The sequence below is a fragment of the Quercus lobata genome, chromosome 6, assembly GCF_001633185.2.
Source record: "Quercus lobata isolate SW786 chromosome 6, ValleyOak3.0 Primary Assembly, whole genome shotgun sequence".
Taxonomy (NCBI): Eukaryota; Viridiplantae; Streptophyta; class Magnoliopsida; order Fagales; family Fagaceae; genus Quercus; species Quercus lobata.
In genome coordinates, this window is record NC_044909.1 from 51,547,805 (window position 1) to 51,563,810 (window position 16,006).

The 16,006-nt window shown below is 31.1% G+C and overlaps 1 protein-coding gene across 1 annotated transcript; it reads right to left on the minus strand.

Moving 5' to 3' along the window:
* Nucleotides 1-7,312: 7,312 nt before the first annotated feature.
* On the minus strand, nucleotides 7,313-15,601 carry LOC115950461 (aspartyl protease family protein 1-like). Its single transcript, XM_031067654.1, has 10 exons — nucleotides 15,273-15,601; nucleotides 14,644-14,794; nucleotides 10,366-10,598; nucleotides 9,602-9,814; nucleotides 9,347-9,482; nucleotides 9,171-9,257; nucleotides 8,968-9,072; nucleotides 8,827-8,890; nucleotides 7,776-7,847; nucleotides 7,313-7,668 (listed from the first exon to the last, which is right to left on the minus strand). Exons 1-10 carry the CDS (start codon nucleotides 15,599-15,601, stop codon nucleotides 7,313-7,315), a joined length of 1,746 nt encoding a protein of 581 aa, XP_030923514.1.
* Nucleotides 15,602-16,006: the final 405 nt, after the last annotated feature.

Sequence of the window (16,006 nt, forward strand, 5' to 3'; positions counted from 1 at the left end):
TAACTCTCTTCTTGCAAAGTTTGTCAAGAATTTGTGTTAGGATAGATTTTAGTGTATTCAATAAGTGAATATGAGTTAAGTGATTTATGACTTCTTTCATATGTACATTTGTTTGTTGTGATTTTGTCACGGATTGCCAAAGGGGGAGATTGTTAGGACATATGTGTTTCACTTGTTAAGAACATATGACATGATTTTATGTAATTAGCTTATCCTTTGACAAAACACACTTTACTTGTATTTGGGTAGATTTAGGATGTTTCAAATACTTCAAGAAATCTTGTTTCAAGATCAAGTATTAAAACTTTTAAATTTGTTCAAGAAAACAAGTTCAAGTGCAAAATTATTAAAACTCAACAGCTGCATCTATCGAGTTTAAGGAAGCTGTTCTTCATTCGATGTGCTCAACACCTTCTCAACAGCTGCTCTACACCTGCTATCTATCAAGATTTAAGATTTTCAGAATTTTAATCTGATTTTCTTGGGATTCGTGAATGTGTCTTTGGACTTTCTTTTCTCCTAACCCTAGACATATAAAAGGACCAGTTTAAGGGCCGTCAAAGAGTTCACAAGTTGCACAAGTTTTGAGCAAACTCTGTTCAAGCAAATTGTGACTGGAGACGAAGTTCTTGCCATAGTTCATCTCTTTCTCTTGAAGAAGTTGCTGTGTATATGCACCATAAGGTTTTGTGACCAAGCATCTTCTTGATCTTCATCGTATGGATGAACTAAAAAACTTTGCAATCAACAACCTTCTTAGTTGGTGATTGAAGTCGCGTACTGGGATCCGCGTAATCGATTAGTCACGTATTGGGAGCCGTGCATCGAAAGGAGAACTGTCACTACAGCACAAGTCCAATTAGGTATTGGGGTAAGGGTTCAACTGTAGGTTGGTAAGGTACTTGGATTCCTTTACTTGTAACCGCTTGTTGTAATAATAGTGAAGTTTCAAGAGTGGTGACCTAAGAATCACCCGGTAGGGTTTTTGTCATTAGGTTTTTCCCATTCATAAACAAATCACCGTATTATTTATTTTCCGCTACATATTTAGTTTATTGGTGATTTGTTTGTGCTATCACGCGTTTGCATGATAAATTGATTAATTAATAACTTGGCTAATTAATTAATTAATTTCTATCATAAGGGGTCATTCAGTTTGTGGCCTATCATGGGGAAAAATGTTTATAGTTTTTTATCACATTGTCTTGATCTTGAAGTCACATGCTTTTGATTGTCGGACTTGAACTTTTTGAGAAATGTATAAATAATCATCTCACCACTGTTTACTAGCCAATCATGAATACCTTAGTGCATATCGTAAAATTTTGTGTTCAAGAAAGTATAACACATGCACAAAAAGAACATAATGTGTAGCCTTAGTTTAAATGCTAAAATTGATGTATACATTATTGGACTTTAAATAAATCAATCAAATAAAACTGGAGTGTACATTATCCCGGCTATTTTAATTAGTTTCTGATCAAATAAAATTGGTATGTACAATATGAGGCAAATCAAGAAACTTACATGATTGCAAGCTTGTTTTCTAGGAGGTATGGGAGTTATATGATGTAACTCTTTAGGTGATAGTCTTTTTCAAATTATATGTGATGAATTTTGTAGACATTGTGCTTGATTTCTATTTACATATCACCTCACATGTATCTTAAACTTTTGCTAATTGCACACACTACACAAGTTACTCTTTGTTAAAATTTGTACATGATGTTGTGTGTGATTTTGGTTTGGCCAACCAAGTTTGAAAATTCCTTAAGTTTTATGCAAAACATGTTTGATGCTTGAGAATAAAAGTGAATTGATTGAAAATCTTAATCTTGGGAAAACTGGGTTTAAAACAAGTGTTTTTGAAAAGTATTTCATCTCATACTCATGCATTTTATTCATAAAATTCAATGCTTTGAGGATTTTATGCATAAATTTGCTTTGAGGTCAAGTCTATAGCCGCATTTTTAAAACAGGGCTATAGGTCCAACCAAATAATTTTTTTTTTTTTTTTTAAAGGAGGACCTATAGCCGTGTTTTAAAAACGCGGCTATAGCTAACCTATAGCTGCGTTTTTAAAACGCGGCTATAGGCTACGTTTGTAATAAATTAAATATTACTATTTATAAAATATTTATATAGAATTACACTAGTTTAGTGGTAAGACACGCATGTGATAATATTGTGCCCAGGTTCAAACCCCACTAAACACATTTTAATTTTTACTCTCCTTTTAACACAAAATTACATCGTTTTATAAAATATTAAATACTACTATTTATAAAATATTTATGTACAATTAGACTAGTTTAGTGGCAAGGCACGCATGTGATAATGTCTTTGCCCAAGTTTGAACCCCACTAAAAACATTTTAATTTTTACTCTCCTTATAACACAAAACTACATCGTTTTATAAAATATTAAATATTACTATTTATATAATATTTATGTACAATTAGACTAGTTTAGTGGTAAGGCACGCATGTGATAATTTTTTTGCCTAGGTTCGAACCCCACTAAAAACATTTTAATTTTTACTGTCATTATAACACAAAACTACGTCGTTTTATAAAATATTAAATACTACTATTTATAAAATATTTATGTACAATTACACTAGTTTAGTGGTAAGACAGACGTGATAATATTTTGCCCAAGTTCGAACCCCACTAAAGACATTTTAATTTTTACTCTCCTTAGGCGTTTTATAAAATATTAAATACTACTATTTATAAAATATTTATATATAAAATGTTTATGTAGAATTACACTAGTTAGTTAGTAAGACACGCATGTGATAATATTTTGCCTAGGTTCGAACCATACTAAAAACATTTTAATTTTTACTCTCCTTATAACACAAAACTAAGTCGTTTTATAAAATATTAAATACTACTATTTATAAAATATTTATGTACAATTACACTAGTTTAGTGGTAAGACACGTATGTGATAATATTTTGCCGGTTCAAACCCCACTAAAAACATTTTAATTTTTACTCTCCTTAGGCGTTTTATAAAATATTAAATACTACTATTTAATATTTTCACCATCTTGCGTATTTTTCTAATTAAAAAAAATTACAATCTCATTCCTTTTTTATTTAAAAAAAAGAAAAAGAAAAATATTCAAGATATATAAACTTATTGTAGGTACTCAAGAATTTTTGCCTTTAGCTTTGGCTTTTTTGGCTTGATTGCCTTGCCTTGCCTATGACTTGAATTCTTTTGTCCCACATTGGGAAGATATCTTTCCTCTTTCTACCTTATAAGGGATGAACCAATGAGAAAGAGTACCATTAGTTTGATTAATCCCTTATAAGGTAGAAAGAGGAAAGATATCTTTCCAATGTGGGACAAAAGAATTCAAGCCATAGGCAAGGCAAGGCAATCAAGCCAAAAAAGCCAAAGCCAAAGGCAAAAATTCTTGAGTATCTACACTTATATTAGAGAAATGCTATCTAAGGAACTGTTTTTGTTAAGACTAGTCCTAATCGGTACAATAAATAGAAAATTTTTTATTAAAAAAATATTTGTGTATAATATATATAACTAACAAGTATTAATACATAAAAACTCAAAATTAAAGATTTTTAGACAATGGGGTACTAAAATATCCATTAAAAGAGTTACTATAATTATATATAACCTTGAATTTTTCTTCCTCCCCTTAGGAAAAAAATTACAAAACTAGATTAATCTTTGCTAAAATGTAATAGGCATTTTTCGGATGTCTCCTTCATTGTGCATGATTCTTTCTCCATAGTGTCTGATCCTTCTAATCTCTATTAAGGTCATTATCAAGCTTTCCTCATAGCTTACTCAAGGCATTTTCATGGTCATTTTCAAGGCATCTTCAAGAGATATTCTCAAGTTTATCAAATTTCAAAACTTCAACAAGCTTCCACCTTGAGTTTGAGAAGGGGTGTTAGAGATAAGTTAGAAACATATTAGCTCAATGTATTAGGCCTAAGTTAAATCTTACCTTGCGTGCAAACCAAATCTTCTACAAGTCGGGACTTGGCTTGCACACAAGATAGGATTGGACTTAAGCGTTAAATTTATTACATTGGGCTAATATACCTGTAATACTCTAATTCAAATATAAGTATACATTTTTCTTTTTTGAGAAATTAAGTCCATGTACACAAAAAAGAAATTTAAAAAAAAAAAAAGCAATGTCAATAGCTAGTTCAAATAAGAACTAGTAAAATCTTGTTAACTTCGTAAATATGAACAAATTTATCCATTTAATGCATGTAGCATTACTCTTCCCCGTTCTAAACTGCATTGTCTATTTGCTTTTAGGTAGGGTTCAAACTTCAAATGTTTAGAAGCCAACTCATACGTCTATGTTTTATATTAATTCGTTTCTTGTTTTGAAAGACTAATGAGAAAGAAAAATGACCTAAAATATGCAATTGCAAATGACTATCCAGGTTACTTTATAAAAAACATATGACCAGTTTAATTTAATTTATATTTCAGGTTACTATGATTCTGCCGTGTAATACGAAGTAGTATATTTTATAGGCGCATGCACATGTACTGAGCTGGTCAAATCCATCTTCAATTTGCATTGAAAAACAAGGTTTGTTGGAACTTGGAACACTAAATTAAGGTTTTTGCACCTCCCATGCATAACAGAGAATGTAATCTAATTGATGTATACTGTGACACCGAGTAAGGTGACTGTCTCTATCAAAAGCATCTGACCGAGGGTTATTTGATGTAGTTTTAGACTTGCAAGTTGCAACCCTCCAAGAAAAACTGATATCCTAGTTTGATTTTTTTTTTATATACTGTATCTTTTTTGGTGAATTTATTTGATGTATTTTTTGTTGAAAATTTTTCTATATTTATCAATTCTTTAAAAATTTACTATAATTTAAGGAAAAAAAAATCATTGTTTTTTTTTAACAAAAAACTAATAGGATTTTAAATTCTTAATGTAATATTGTCACTCGAGAGAGATTTCAAAATGTTTGAGTGCATTGTTGCCTTATTTCTCTATGGCAAAACAATTGGTTTGCCTTATTACTCTAAGCCAAAACTATTGGTGCATGAATGTGATGACTGACTGACATTCATATTCCACGAAGCAAGAATGATCAAGGCAATTTGGTGGCTCGAGTTGTTTCTGGGTATAAAAATTGATTAAATTCTCACAGCATATGATGAATGTGTTCTTTTATCAATAAAGAAATGTGGAAGTTTGTGAGATCGATTCAAATGGTAATATTAATAATTGAGGGGTAAAAAATCCCTTTAAGAAGTGAATCACGTGACGAATATATTGAAGTAATTAAATATAACATGTTGGATGTAATTTTTGTTATATATTATTTGATACTGTACAATATAAATTTTCCTTAATGTCTTTGGAGAAATAAATAAGTGATGTATAACATCGATCGCTAACTGCTGTCACAAAAAAGAAATTGTTAGAACAATTACAAAAAAATAAAAAAAAAAAAAAAAAATTGAATATCAGTAAAAGAAAAATATATTTTGGTAAATTCATTCTTTGTGTATATGATGATGCAAGGTATCATTTATAGCTAAACATTGCTTGCTTAGCCAATAAAACATAAACTAAAATTTGCTTTCATATACCGTGCATTTTACATGGGATCAATTGCAAGTATATATGTTACGTACATACTTTAAAATTACATATTCTATGTACAAGCTACGCCCAGGGGCGTAGTCAAAAAATTTCACTTAGATGGCCAAGTTATAGTATTGATATGATAATCATAACTCATAAATATATTATAAATAGAAAACAACTAATTTTGATTAAATGTTAATTAACATACAAAAATTGTATAGTTTACCATACAAAAATTGCCTAGTATACCATATACATATACAAAAATATTCAAATAAGAACAATTCATATCAAAATTATACCTAGTGACAATCTTTTGCAAAGTAAAATTCATCCATTGTCATCTCTATGTTGAAATTGTTTGCAATATCTTTTTCTATATAAACTACTATATAATCTGCCAAAAGTTCGTCCTCTATTGTATTACGAAGTCTTGTTTTTACGAGTTTCATAGCTAAGAAGCTCATTTTATGGTTATTGTAGAAACTGGAAAAGTCAACACTTGAATCTATTTTTACATAAATTATAAATACATCTTTAATTAAATAATAACCCCTCAAAAACAAACCCACCCCCCTCCCCCCCCCCAAAAAAAGAATAAACAATATATATATATATATATATATAAACGAAACAAATTAACAGTATTTGTATGTAAATTTCATATGATATCGAAAACTAAGACAAATCTACCTGAAGAGTATGTAAAAAGTCAAGTTGGGGGTCATGCGGAAAATTAATAAAAGACACTAGAATTGATTGATTAAGTTTAAGAGTTAACACTTTTCTCAACAACAACAAAAAAAAAAAAAAAAAAAAAAAAAAAAAAAAAAAAAAAAAAAATTTAAGAGTTAACAAATAACAATATTAAAGCATGCTGAATCCCTAAAACATTTTGAGATAATTCCATAAGAACATAAATTTATTACATAAGTTGTACTTAGTATCTATTTAACTATTAAAAATATTTTCATTTATAAGTGGCATTTTGACTTTGAAAAAAATAAAATAAAAGACTTATTCATGCAAAAAGTTCTTTATTGATAATGAACAAAATATAGTGAAAATGCTATTGTTACGTAAGTCTTATTACATTAAAATATCACTAAAATATATGTATTTCTTTTTTATGTCAAGTAATATATATATTTATATTTATATATCAATGCATGCATACAGAATATACTAAAGTTCCCCCCCTCCCAAGATAAATTCTGGCTTTGCCCCTAAGAGTATGTGAATGCTATGACTATAACAGTTTTGAACTAGCAAGGAGTAACCTTCTTTTTAAGAGATGTTGTTCGCAATTGAGAACATAAATTGAAGGGGTCGGGTTAATAATAAATATATAAGTTGTTGATATTGTTTTTTTTTTTTCTTTTCTTTTATTTAGCTCGTGTAAATTAACGAGGGGAAAAAACAATTATATAATATATATGTCATTTTTGGGAATTTGTTATTGAAATAAATTTTAGCCAAATAGAACACAATTTCTCTTTTAATCGAAATTACTGAACACTCCAACCTTCATATTAGCAATTATTGAAACCGTGAATTTTCAAACAATACATATTCAAATAGTTTTCCAGACCCAACACCAACAAAATAAATAAAAAAATAAAAGCCATCAATGCTTACAATTTGGGCGAATGATTGGAATGAGAAAGCTAAAAGCCTCACCAAATAAAAAGAAAATCACATAATGGCAAAGAAAGAAACAAGAAGCATCATGAGGGCGCAAGTAAAAGACTTCAACTCTGGTGAATGATTGATCATGGATAGAGGTGTTGTCGGTACATGATAATCGTTTCCAGGACTCCCTGCTGCTAGTGGAGGAGAAGAAGGAAGAGACTGTGATGGAGTAGTAGGTGGAGAGTTCGAATTATGATTGGGTGCCGGAGGAGACTGTGGTGGAGAGTTCGAATTACGATTGGGTGCTGGAGGAGACTCTGGTGGAGAGTTCGAATTACCATTGGGTGCCGTAGGAGACTGTGGCGGAGAGTTCGAATTATCAACAGGTGTAGGAGGAGATTGTGATGGGTTGTAGCCACCTGGGAAATAGCAAGTCTTATTACAAACACTTGAAAGAATTTACAAAGAGAAGTAAAAATCGAACATTGAAATTCTCTAAGAACAGGGTTGAACTATCTATACTCACAGTCAGATGCCTTCCAACCTATTACCATCTTCTCACGATTGAAAACTAGGCGGTAACCAGTCATGAAGTTTTCTGCATAATAGTAAATAAATTCATATTGTAAGTGGCAATTTTTCATTTGAAAAAGTTAACAAAAGCTTTAAGGGTATTAGTTTAATAATTATTTTTATAAATATTTTATAAGAACATGATAAAATAATCTATTATTTTAACAACTATTTATATTTTTCATAAAGGTAATATTTAAACTTTCCTAAAATAATTTATTAACAATTTTCTTAAGAACATCTGTTAACATGACAATTTTCTCAATTTAAATATGTTAGGATACTGGCTGTTTAACAATAGCAATGCACTGAGTAAATGAAAATCAGTTTAATTTTTTTAGTTCAAGTGTAAATTTTAATGTCTAAGTTAATATATTGATACAGCCAACCAGCCTTTTTTTTATTCGAATCACTCATTAATAATGTCTTATAAAGTTACAATATAAACTCTGTAATAGTGAATATTATAGATTGAAATTCTTTAATAAATATATATATTTATATAAACTCCGTGTAATCTCCAAATTAGAGGCTAATGAACAGTTTTCTTGAATCTTGCCATAATGAGTTTTAAACATCATTTCAAATGGTTGGTTTAACTAGGATGGATCGCTAAACTAGAAGGGTTTTTAAATTTCTAATTTGCTATGTTAATTTTATTGTACCCAAGATGTAGCTCTGATCTATCCCACGAAATGACTTCTATCAATCCTTAAATTATGTAATCTTGTTCTCCAAAAAATAAAAAAATTAGTAAAAATTACTCCAGCACTTCTCTGCTTCTTGTCAACTTGAAAATTCATTAAAAAAAAAAAAAAAATCACAACCAGAGAGTAGGTTACGGGGAATTTGAGGAAAAAATTATTGCTTTATGATAGTCTCCTTATAAGGAAAACAATACACAAAATCAAAATTCCAAATTCGATAGAAAAACACGAAAATGCAACTTCATCAATTGAAATAGGTTTTGTAATAAGCATAGTTCTTGATAAATAAATACTCACGTCCTATGGTATTATAGTCAGAATCTCCACCTTTGATAATACCCAAGCAATACAAATATCCGCCCTGGAGACCACAACATCAAGTTTTAGCAAAACTCAAGCAGGAATCGAATATTAAAGCACTAGAAAGTGAGAGCACACCTGATTAGTAACCATTGGTAATATTGGATCAATGACAAAATATTCTCCTCCACCTTTCAATGTCAGACTGATTTTAGGGAAATTCAAATTACTGTTTTGATTTGCATCGCATATAAATTACAAGTTAGTGCTTCAGATCAAGTTGAAAAGATCAGAACAAAAACTAAAATTGGAATAGGTTTCTCCAGATATAGATGACCAGACCTGGAGTCATAACAGTAATCTAAGTTAATGCCATTAATGGAGCCCGACTGATAACTGGATGGCCTTTCTTTGACTTGGGAAGCGAACTACAAAATAATATAAATCATATTCATTTGTTATAACATTAACATGTATTCCCAATGATATCAGGAAATGCCTTGTGCAAAATACTTACACTCTCAGTAATAAATGTATAAGCTGGGTCTCTTAGTATGGTTAACGATGTACCGGAGTCAAAGATGGCGCTAAGCTCCAGCTTAGAACTACTGCTTCCCACAGTTATTTGAGTGAGGCCGATCATATAATATGGACTGGTAACAAGTTTTCAAGGACAAAATCAGTGCAAGTACGATGAGATTGGGGTCAAAGATATATAGTCTTCTTGCCAAACTAAATAACTCTTCCAAATGTCCAGAAAGTGACTACTTACAGTGATTGCATAATGGTGAAAGGCGTTTCTTTTTGGTCTAAGCTGCCACCATCTCCAAAAGTTATTCTCCCATGCTCATGATCAGGTCCAAAACACATAGAAAAAGAATTTGAACCTAGCCCTTTTCTTGCTAAGATGCTAGGAACAGATAAGTCATCAAATCCAAGCCCAAGTAAACCGTTTACTATAACTTCAACCAGATTTTGTGCACAACTGCAACAAAATAATAGGATTCGCTCTCAAAAATTTTTCTAACAGATCTTACCACCAGTGAAAAAACAAGAAGCAACTTCAACTTATAAGAAAATTAATAGAAACCCACTAGTGATTGCACCCCCCAAAAAAAAATCATATTGAAGACTACACTTGTAATATCATCGTCTAAATGTATACAATATCATGACCTCCCAAGCCTAGCCTACCTTCCACGGGAATTTTTTTTTCACCTTTTCTCTTCTTGCATAAGAGAGACTTTTACGGAATTAGTAAGACTGAGAGACAAAACAACTTTACAACCCTCATATATAATTAATGATTATTCCTATTTGATCGGGTGGCCAAAAAAAACCTTCCAAACTCCAGATTCATCACCCAAATTATCTGTATTTGACAAAATATCAGTTATTCCAGAAATTATGTCTCTTTAGCTAACAATTGTTAATTTTAATCCCATTTTTAGAAATTTATATTAAATCGGTACTGTGTTACTTGAAATGATATTTGCCCCAAAGTTTTTGGTAGCAAAGCAATGAAAATTAACTTACCCAAAAGTAATTTGAGCTTCAACAGCTTTTAATTGATTGTCATCCATAATTAGGTGCAAAACATCCTCTACTAAGATTCCAGAATTTGATGAACCATCGACGTAGCCATACGTATAAGCACAGTCACTACTAGCTGAAAGACATTGATTTTGATCGCACAAGGTACTGATGTTGCAAGGAGCTTTTTCACTTGTTGATGATGCAGAAGGACTATAAATGTTAAGGTTTATTTCCTGTTTGATAAAGGATTAAGAGTATACATTTAAGTATCATGGATAATTGAATTTGATTTGATTTGATTAATTAAATGAGAAAAAAAATGGATTCTTTAAAAAAAAAAAAATTGGATGCTATCATTACAAATATTAAGAAGTGTCGGTTGAACTACAAAGTTCTTAACAAAAATTTCATGAGTTAATAAGGAGGTATCTTGAATTCTTAATGGAAAGTGATTTGGGAAAAAAATAAAACTAATTTCCTACATTTATAAAAGAGAAAGAGATAAGGGTCTATAATCGGTGCTCTTATTGGGCTTATTTGTTTGGTGCCGAACATGTGGAGATATGAGAATTCAGTCTTGTGAGAACAGGCCCTAAAGTGATAAAACTCATTATTTGAGCTATTAAATTAATGGGTTTGGCTCTCCTCCCTTTATAAACTTTCATGTTTTCTTCATTTTAATATAGATGAAAGACACCTAGCTTTAGCAGACTAATGATCCAAAGGCAAAAAAATAACCACATTTAGTTTCTCTTAATTTTGTCCTTCTCTCTCAATTACTCACAACCTTTAGCAAGCAAACTCACTGTAATACACTCAACACCCTTGGTCATGGATGACAAGGAGCTGTCAGAAATAATGCCAAAGACACCATCAGAGAAACATGGCCTGTGTATCAAAATCGCGACCACAAATGTTTAGAGCTCAACAATTTATTTCTTTGATTTTTCTTTTCCTAATTTCCAACGTCTATCTCTCTCCCTCTTGACACTGATTTCATCACTGCTGCGTGGTTAGTTTTCTCTCTTTTTGTTTATGACACTTTATTTTCTGATATATTTGATGGATGTATGTGTATTTTGGGTGATTGATAAAATTTCTTTGATTTTACTGTTATGGATTTTTTTTTTTTTTTTTCAAAGATACTAATTGTTAGGTTCTAAAGATTTAGAATTAAATTTTTAGAGTCTTATTTTGTTTATGTTTATTTAGTTTATGTTAGCAAACCGAGAACAAAAACATGTCTAGAATAGGTGTTAGACATTACTCAAGGTGATACAAGTCAAGTCTAAAGAACATTCAAACTGCAAGAAAAAGAATTGAAATTCAGTGAAGCTCGACTGATCGAATAATAGGCTCAACTGATCGAAAATTACAATAAAGTAGTTTCTACAGAATTTTAAATCAAGCCTAAGTCCGCAAAAATGTTTAGGGTTTCAGTCTAACACTCTTAAGTATAAAAGAAAAACCATAACTACGTTTTAAAGACTCTTGAAAAACTTGTAAGTTATTGCTGTGAGATTTAAGAAGTTTTGTACCTTCTAACTCCGCAAGTCTACCGAAACAAGATCTACAATCAAGTGCTAGTAGAATTTAGTTGCTATTGCAAGATCAACAAGTGGTGATCCGAAATCTTTAAGTGAGATCTCAAAGTCATAAGCATGGGAGCTTGTATGCTGCAAATCCAGGAGAGAAGAGTTCGTGAATTCGAAACTTGCACGTGGTTGTGTTAATAAGTTACTACTGGAGGTAGCAATAGATTTAGGATTAAATCTTTTGTAAAAACTTTAATTCTCTATTAGTGGATTTGTTTACATTAAAGATAGGTGGGTCAAAGCCTCCCCAAGTTTTTACCTTGAAATTGTTCGTTTCATTGGTTTTCCTAAATGATCAAATCTGTGTGTTATTTACTTTTCCGCTACTATGCATGATATGACCTTTCACTGTTTAACCTAGATCTCATAATTAACCTAAGTAATTACTTGGCTAATATATTAGGTTAAACAATCTGTTTTAAGGGGTCTAAACAAACAAACACAAATTTTGAGAGATTTATTGCTTTAATTGACTTTAATTTGCCTTCTTCTTGGGTGAAGCAAGGCTTGGTCTTGGCAATACTCAGATGATAGTGATGATATTGGAGAGAGAATGGAGCCAAGAAAGAGAAAGAAAGAAAGAAAGAAAAAAGGGGGGCAAAAATTTGCCATAAACTTGGTTGCAGCAAATCCTACATAATAGTGGACGTGGCAATATAGAAGGAGACAGGAGAGTTTATAATGGGGGAGCCAAACCCTAAATTAATACATGTAACTGTATTCCATATTAGTAAAGATCAAGTAATGATTATTAGTAGCTTTCATTAGTCAAATTAAAACAAAAATAGTGGGTTTCAGTTAGCTCAACTAATAAAGTCTCTGATGGTTGTATAAGAGATTTGGGGTTCAATCCCTGCCTACACAAAAAATTGATTGGAGTCTTGATTTGATGATAAAGAGTTACCATCAGGAGCGAACGTCATGGGTTGAAACTCTTTCCAAAAAAAAAAAACAAAAGTAAAGATACAAGCACACATTTTTACAACAAAGTTTAGGTGGCAACCTATTAACGATAGATAAAAAAATAACGTAAGTGATGAGCCCAAATAAAAACTAGAAATAGTTTATCACTTATGTTTTGTTATAAAACTATTGTGTAACTATGTGTCTATAGCACAACCCTCAAAATAATAACCTCATTTACCGTTAGGAATTTACCATAATTATGATCTGTTGGGTCATTAACTTTAGGAGGCCTAATGAGTCCAAAATGACACCCATTGGCAGCAACCATTACACGTACGTCAGATTTTATACACAACCTATATTCAAACACTTTAAGGGAATCTGGCCAAAGGAAAATGTTGGCAACCTTTTTTTTTTTTTTTTTCATCAAAAATTTTTAAAATATTCATTAGAGATAAAACCAAATCTAATGTCAATGTTGGGCCAAAGTCTTTCTAGGTATAGAAAATAATGTTTTTATCTATCCAAACATCCTCAAAGTCTCACATCTCATCAAGAAGCGTCCAAAAAAATATCTTTACCAATAATATGACTCAAGACCAACTTTTTGTCCATCAAGCAAAAGTAAAAAAAGTATGAAGGGTGGTGAACATAAATTTTGCTATTTTTTCTCGACTATCTAAGAATCATTTTGAATTTTTGATTATTATTTACTTGTAAAGGAATTTTTGAAAAAAAAAAACTATATAATTGAAATACAAAAGAAGAGGTGGTAAAATTATTCACTTTTACTCATAAAAGTATTTTTTCCTCTCACATAAATATGAGTCCCACAAGGAGCCACAAATGTTTTGATAACTTTTACATAATGTTTATTAAAATATACAATTTTAATAACTTTTACCTTAAATATGTGACAAAAAATCATAAGTTTACTTATTTTCAAAAAGCTAAAAATTATATTATTTGTAAAAATTAAACTGAAACAAAAGGCATAAAAACAAAAAACAAATAAGCCGTAGGTATAACCGTATAAGCACTCAATTTCGAGTCCAAATAAGTCTATAGACCAGAAACAAAAGTTGATCAAAAATAGAATTAGAATTCTGGGCTTTATGAGCTTCCTACACTGGGCTTGTCAATTATTTGGGTCTTCCAACTGATTCGGTTTTGAAGGCTGTAATTTTAGGGGCTGTTGGTACATAATTTCAAACACATATTTTCAGTTTTCAAACAACATTATATGCATTTTTTATATTTTTTTATTCACATGTATTTTCATATATATTTTCGAAAAACAAAACACATGTTTTTAAGTGCATGTACCAAATACCCCCTAATCTTTAAATCATGCTTGGGCTAATTAAGAAGTGTTTGTTTATCCGTTTGGATACAGCGGCCACATCTAGCGTTTGCGTTTCACCTTTTCTTTTTTTTCTTTTTTTTTTAGAAGAGCGTTTCATGCTTTTCCAGTGGGTCCCGTGCACTATTTACAAAACCCACAAACCTTTTTTTTCAGCAAAACTTTCATTTAAAATGGGTCTCACGATACTATTCACACATTTAAAAATTATTCTACTACAGTATTTTCAATTTTCAGCAATAAACAGTATCTAAACACACCCTTTATATTGATTAAATAAATAAAAAGAGATTGTTTTTCGAAAAAATTTGGTACAAGCACATCGCGGTGGACATATATGCAAGGATTAATCATTTGTAAAAGTCAGATATATTCACTTGAGAAGCAATATGCATGGTGAGGTAACTAACGCACCTCTCCAGATGATAGGTACGTGTAGGTATTGCAACCGACAGCTATGTTTTTCTGACAATCGCATGGTAACCAGAACAAACCACTGCCTGTGTCCAACGCCACCAAAAATGATAAACTTGGTGTCCCCACAGAAACATTAGCATAATACAGACTGAAATATCCAAAAAACAAGAAGTGGTTAGAACAAAGCAACAGGAAGAACGAACTCCTAAATAGAACGAAGATCGGTATCGTCACCAAGAAACTAAAAAATTCCAAAGTGCATGGATTTCCTTGACTGTGGGAGCATATTTTCATTTTTCAGTTTAATAATAATTAAATAATAAGTTGTGTTTGATGGAAAATGCTGTAAAGTTGAATACAAAAAGTTGGATAAAGGACTTGTATTCAAAATTGTGTATATATATATATATATATATATGATTAAATGATTAAATTTATTGTACGATAATAATTTAAACTTTTAAAATAATTAGTAATTTAACAATATAAGTTAACGCTATCTCTCTCATCTTTTTTCTCCAGCATTTTAGCATCTACCTTATCTAAACAATCATCATCCAATTCTTAAATCAAAGTTCACCAAAGAAGGGAAAATAAAAAGGTTCATGAGTGGCTTAGGATCATACAATGACAAACTGGGGTCGGTAAGCGTATTGTTTCCATTGGCAAAAGTGAGTGGCGACTGGTTGTTACTGGCGGCAAGGTGACGGCCCTGGATTATGTGGTCACGGCGGGCCATGGCAGCATAGTACTCTACGCTTCCTTTCTCTGGAAGCCCATCAGCGCCAAGAATTGCCTTAACCGTATCCGAGAACCGGTGGTGAATGTCAAACCCAAATGTCCCCAACCCGTTACAGCTCTGGCTACTCAAACCCAGTAGTAACAATATTACCAGCAGTGTGCATGATGCAAAAGTGAATGAATATGAACTAGTATAACTCAAAGCCCAAGACATCGCTTAATTAATGAACTAGAAGTTTTTGCAGAGAAAAAAAAAGAAAAAAAAAAAAACGACTTGTCCTGGGGAAAGTTTACGCATGAAATGAACGAGGAATGTGAAGATATTTATAGGGAAATGAGTATAGCAACTAAACTACTAGCTAGAAAGGAAGTTGACCTGGAAGAAGTCGCTCTATCTCGCTGTAAGCTCAAAACTGCAGTTGTCGTGGTCACTTTTAAATATTCGCTATTTCACTGCTTTTTTTTTCTTTTCTTTTCTTTTTTTAATTCAATAAAGAAAAAGAATAGTCAAGATATAGAGAGAAATACTATGTGGTGATTTTTTTTTTTTTGTTAAGACTAATCTTAATTTCAGTGCCAAATAACTCATTTAAAATTGAAATGATTTGTTGATCAAGTA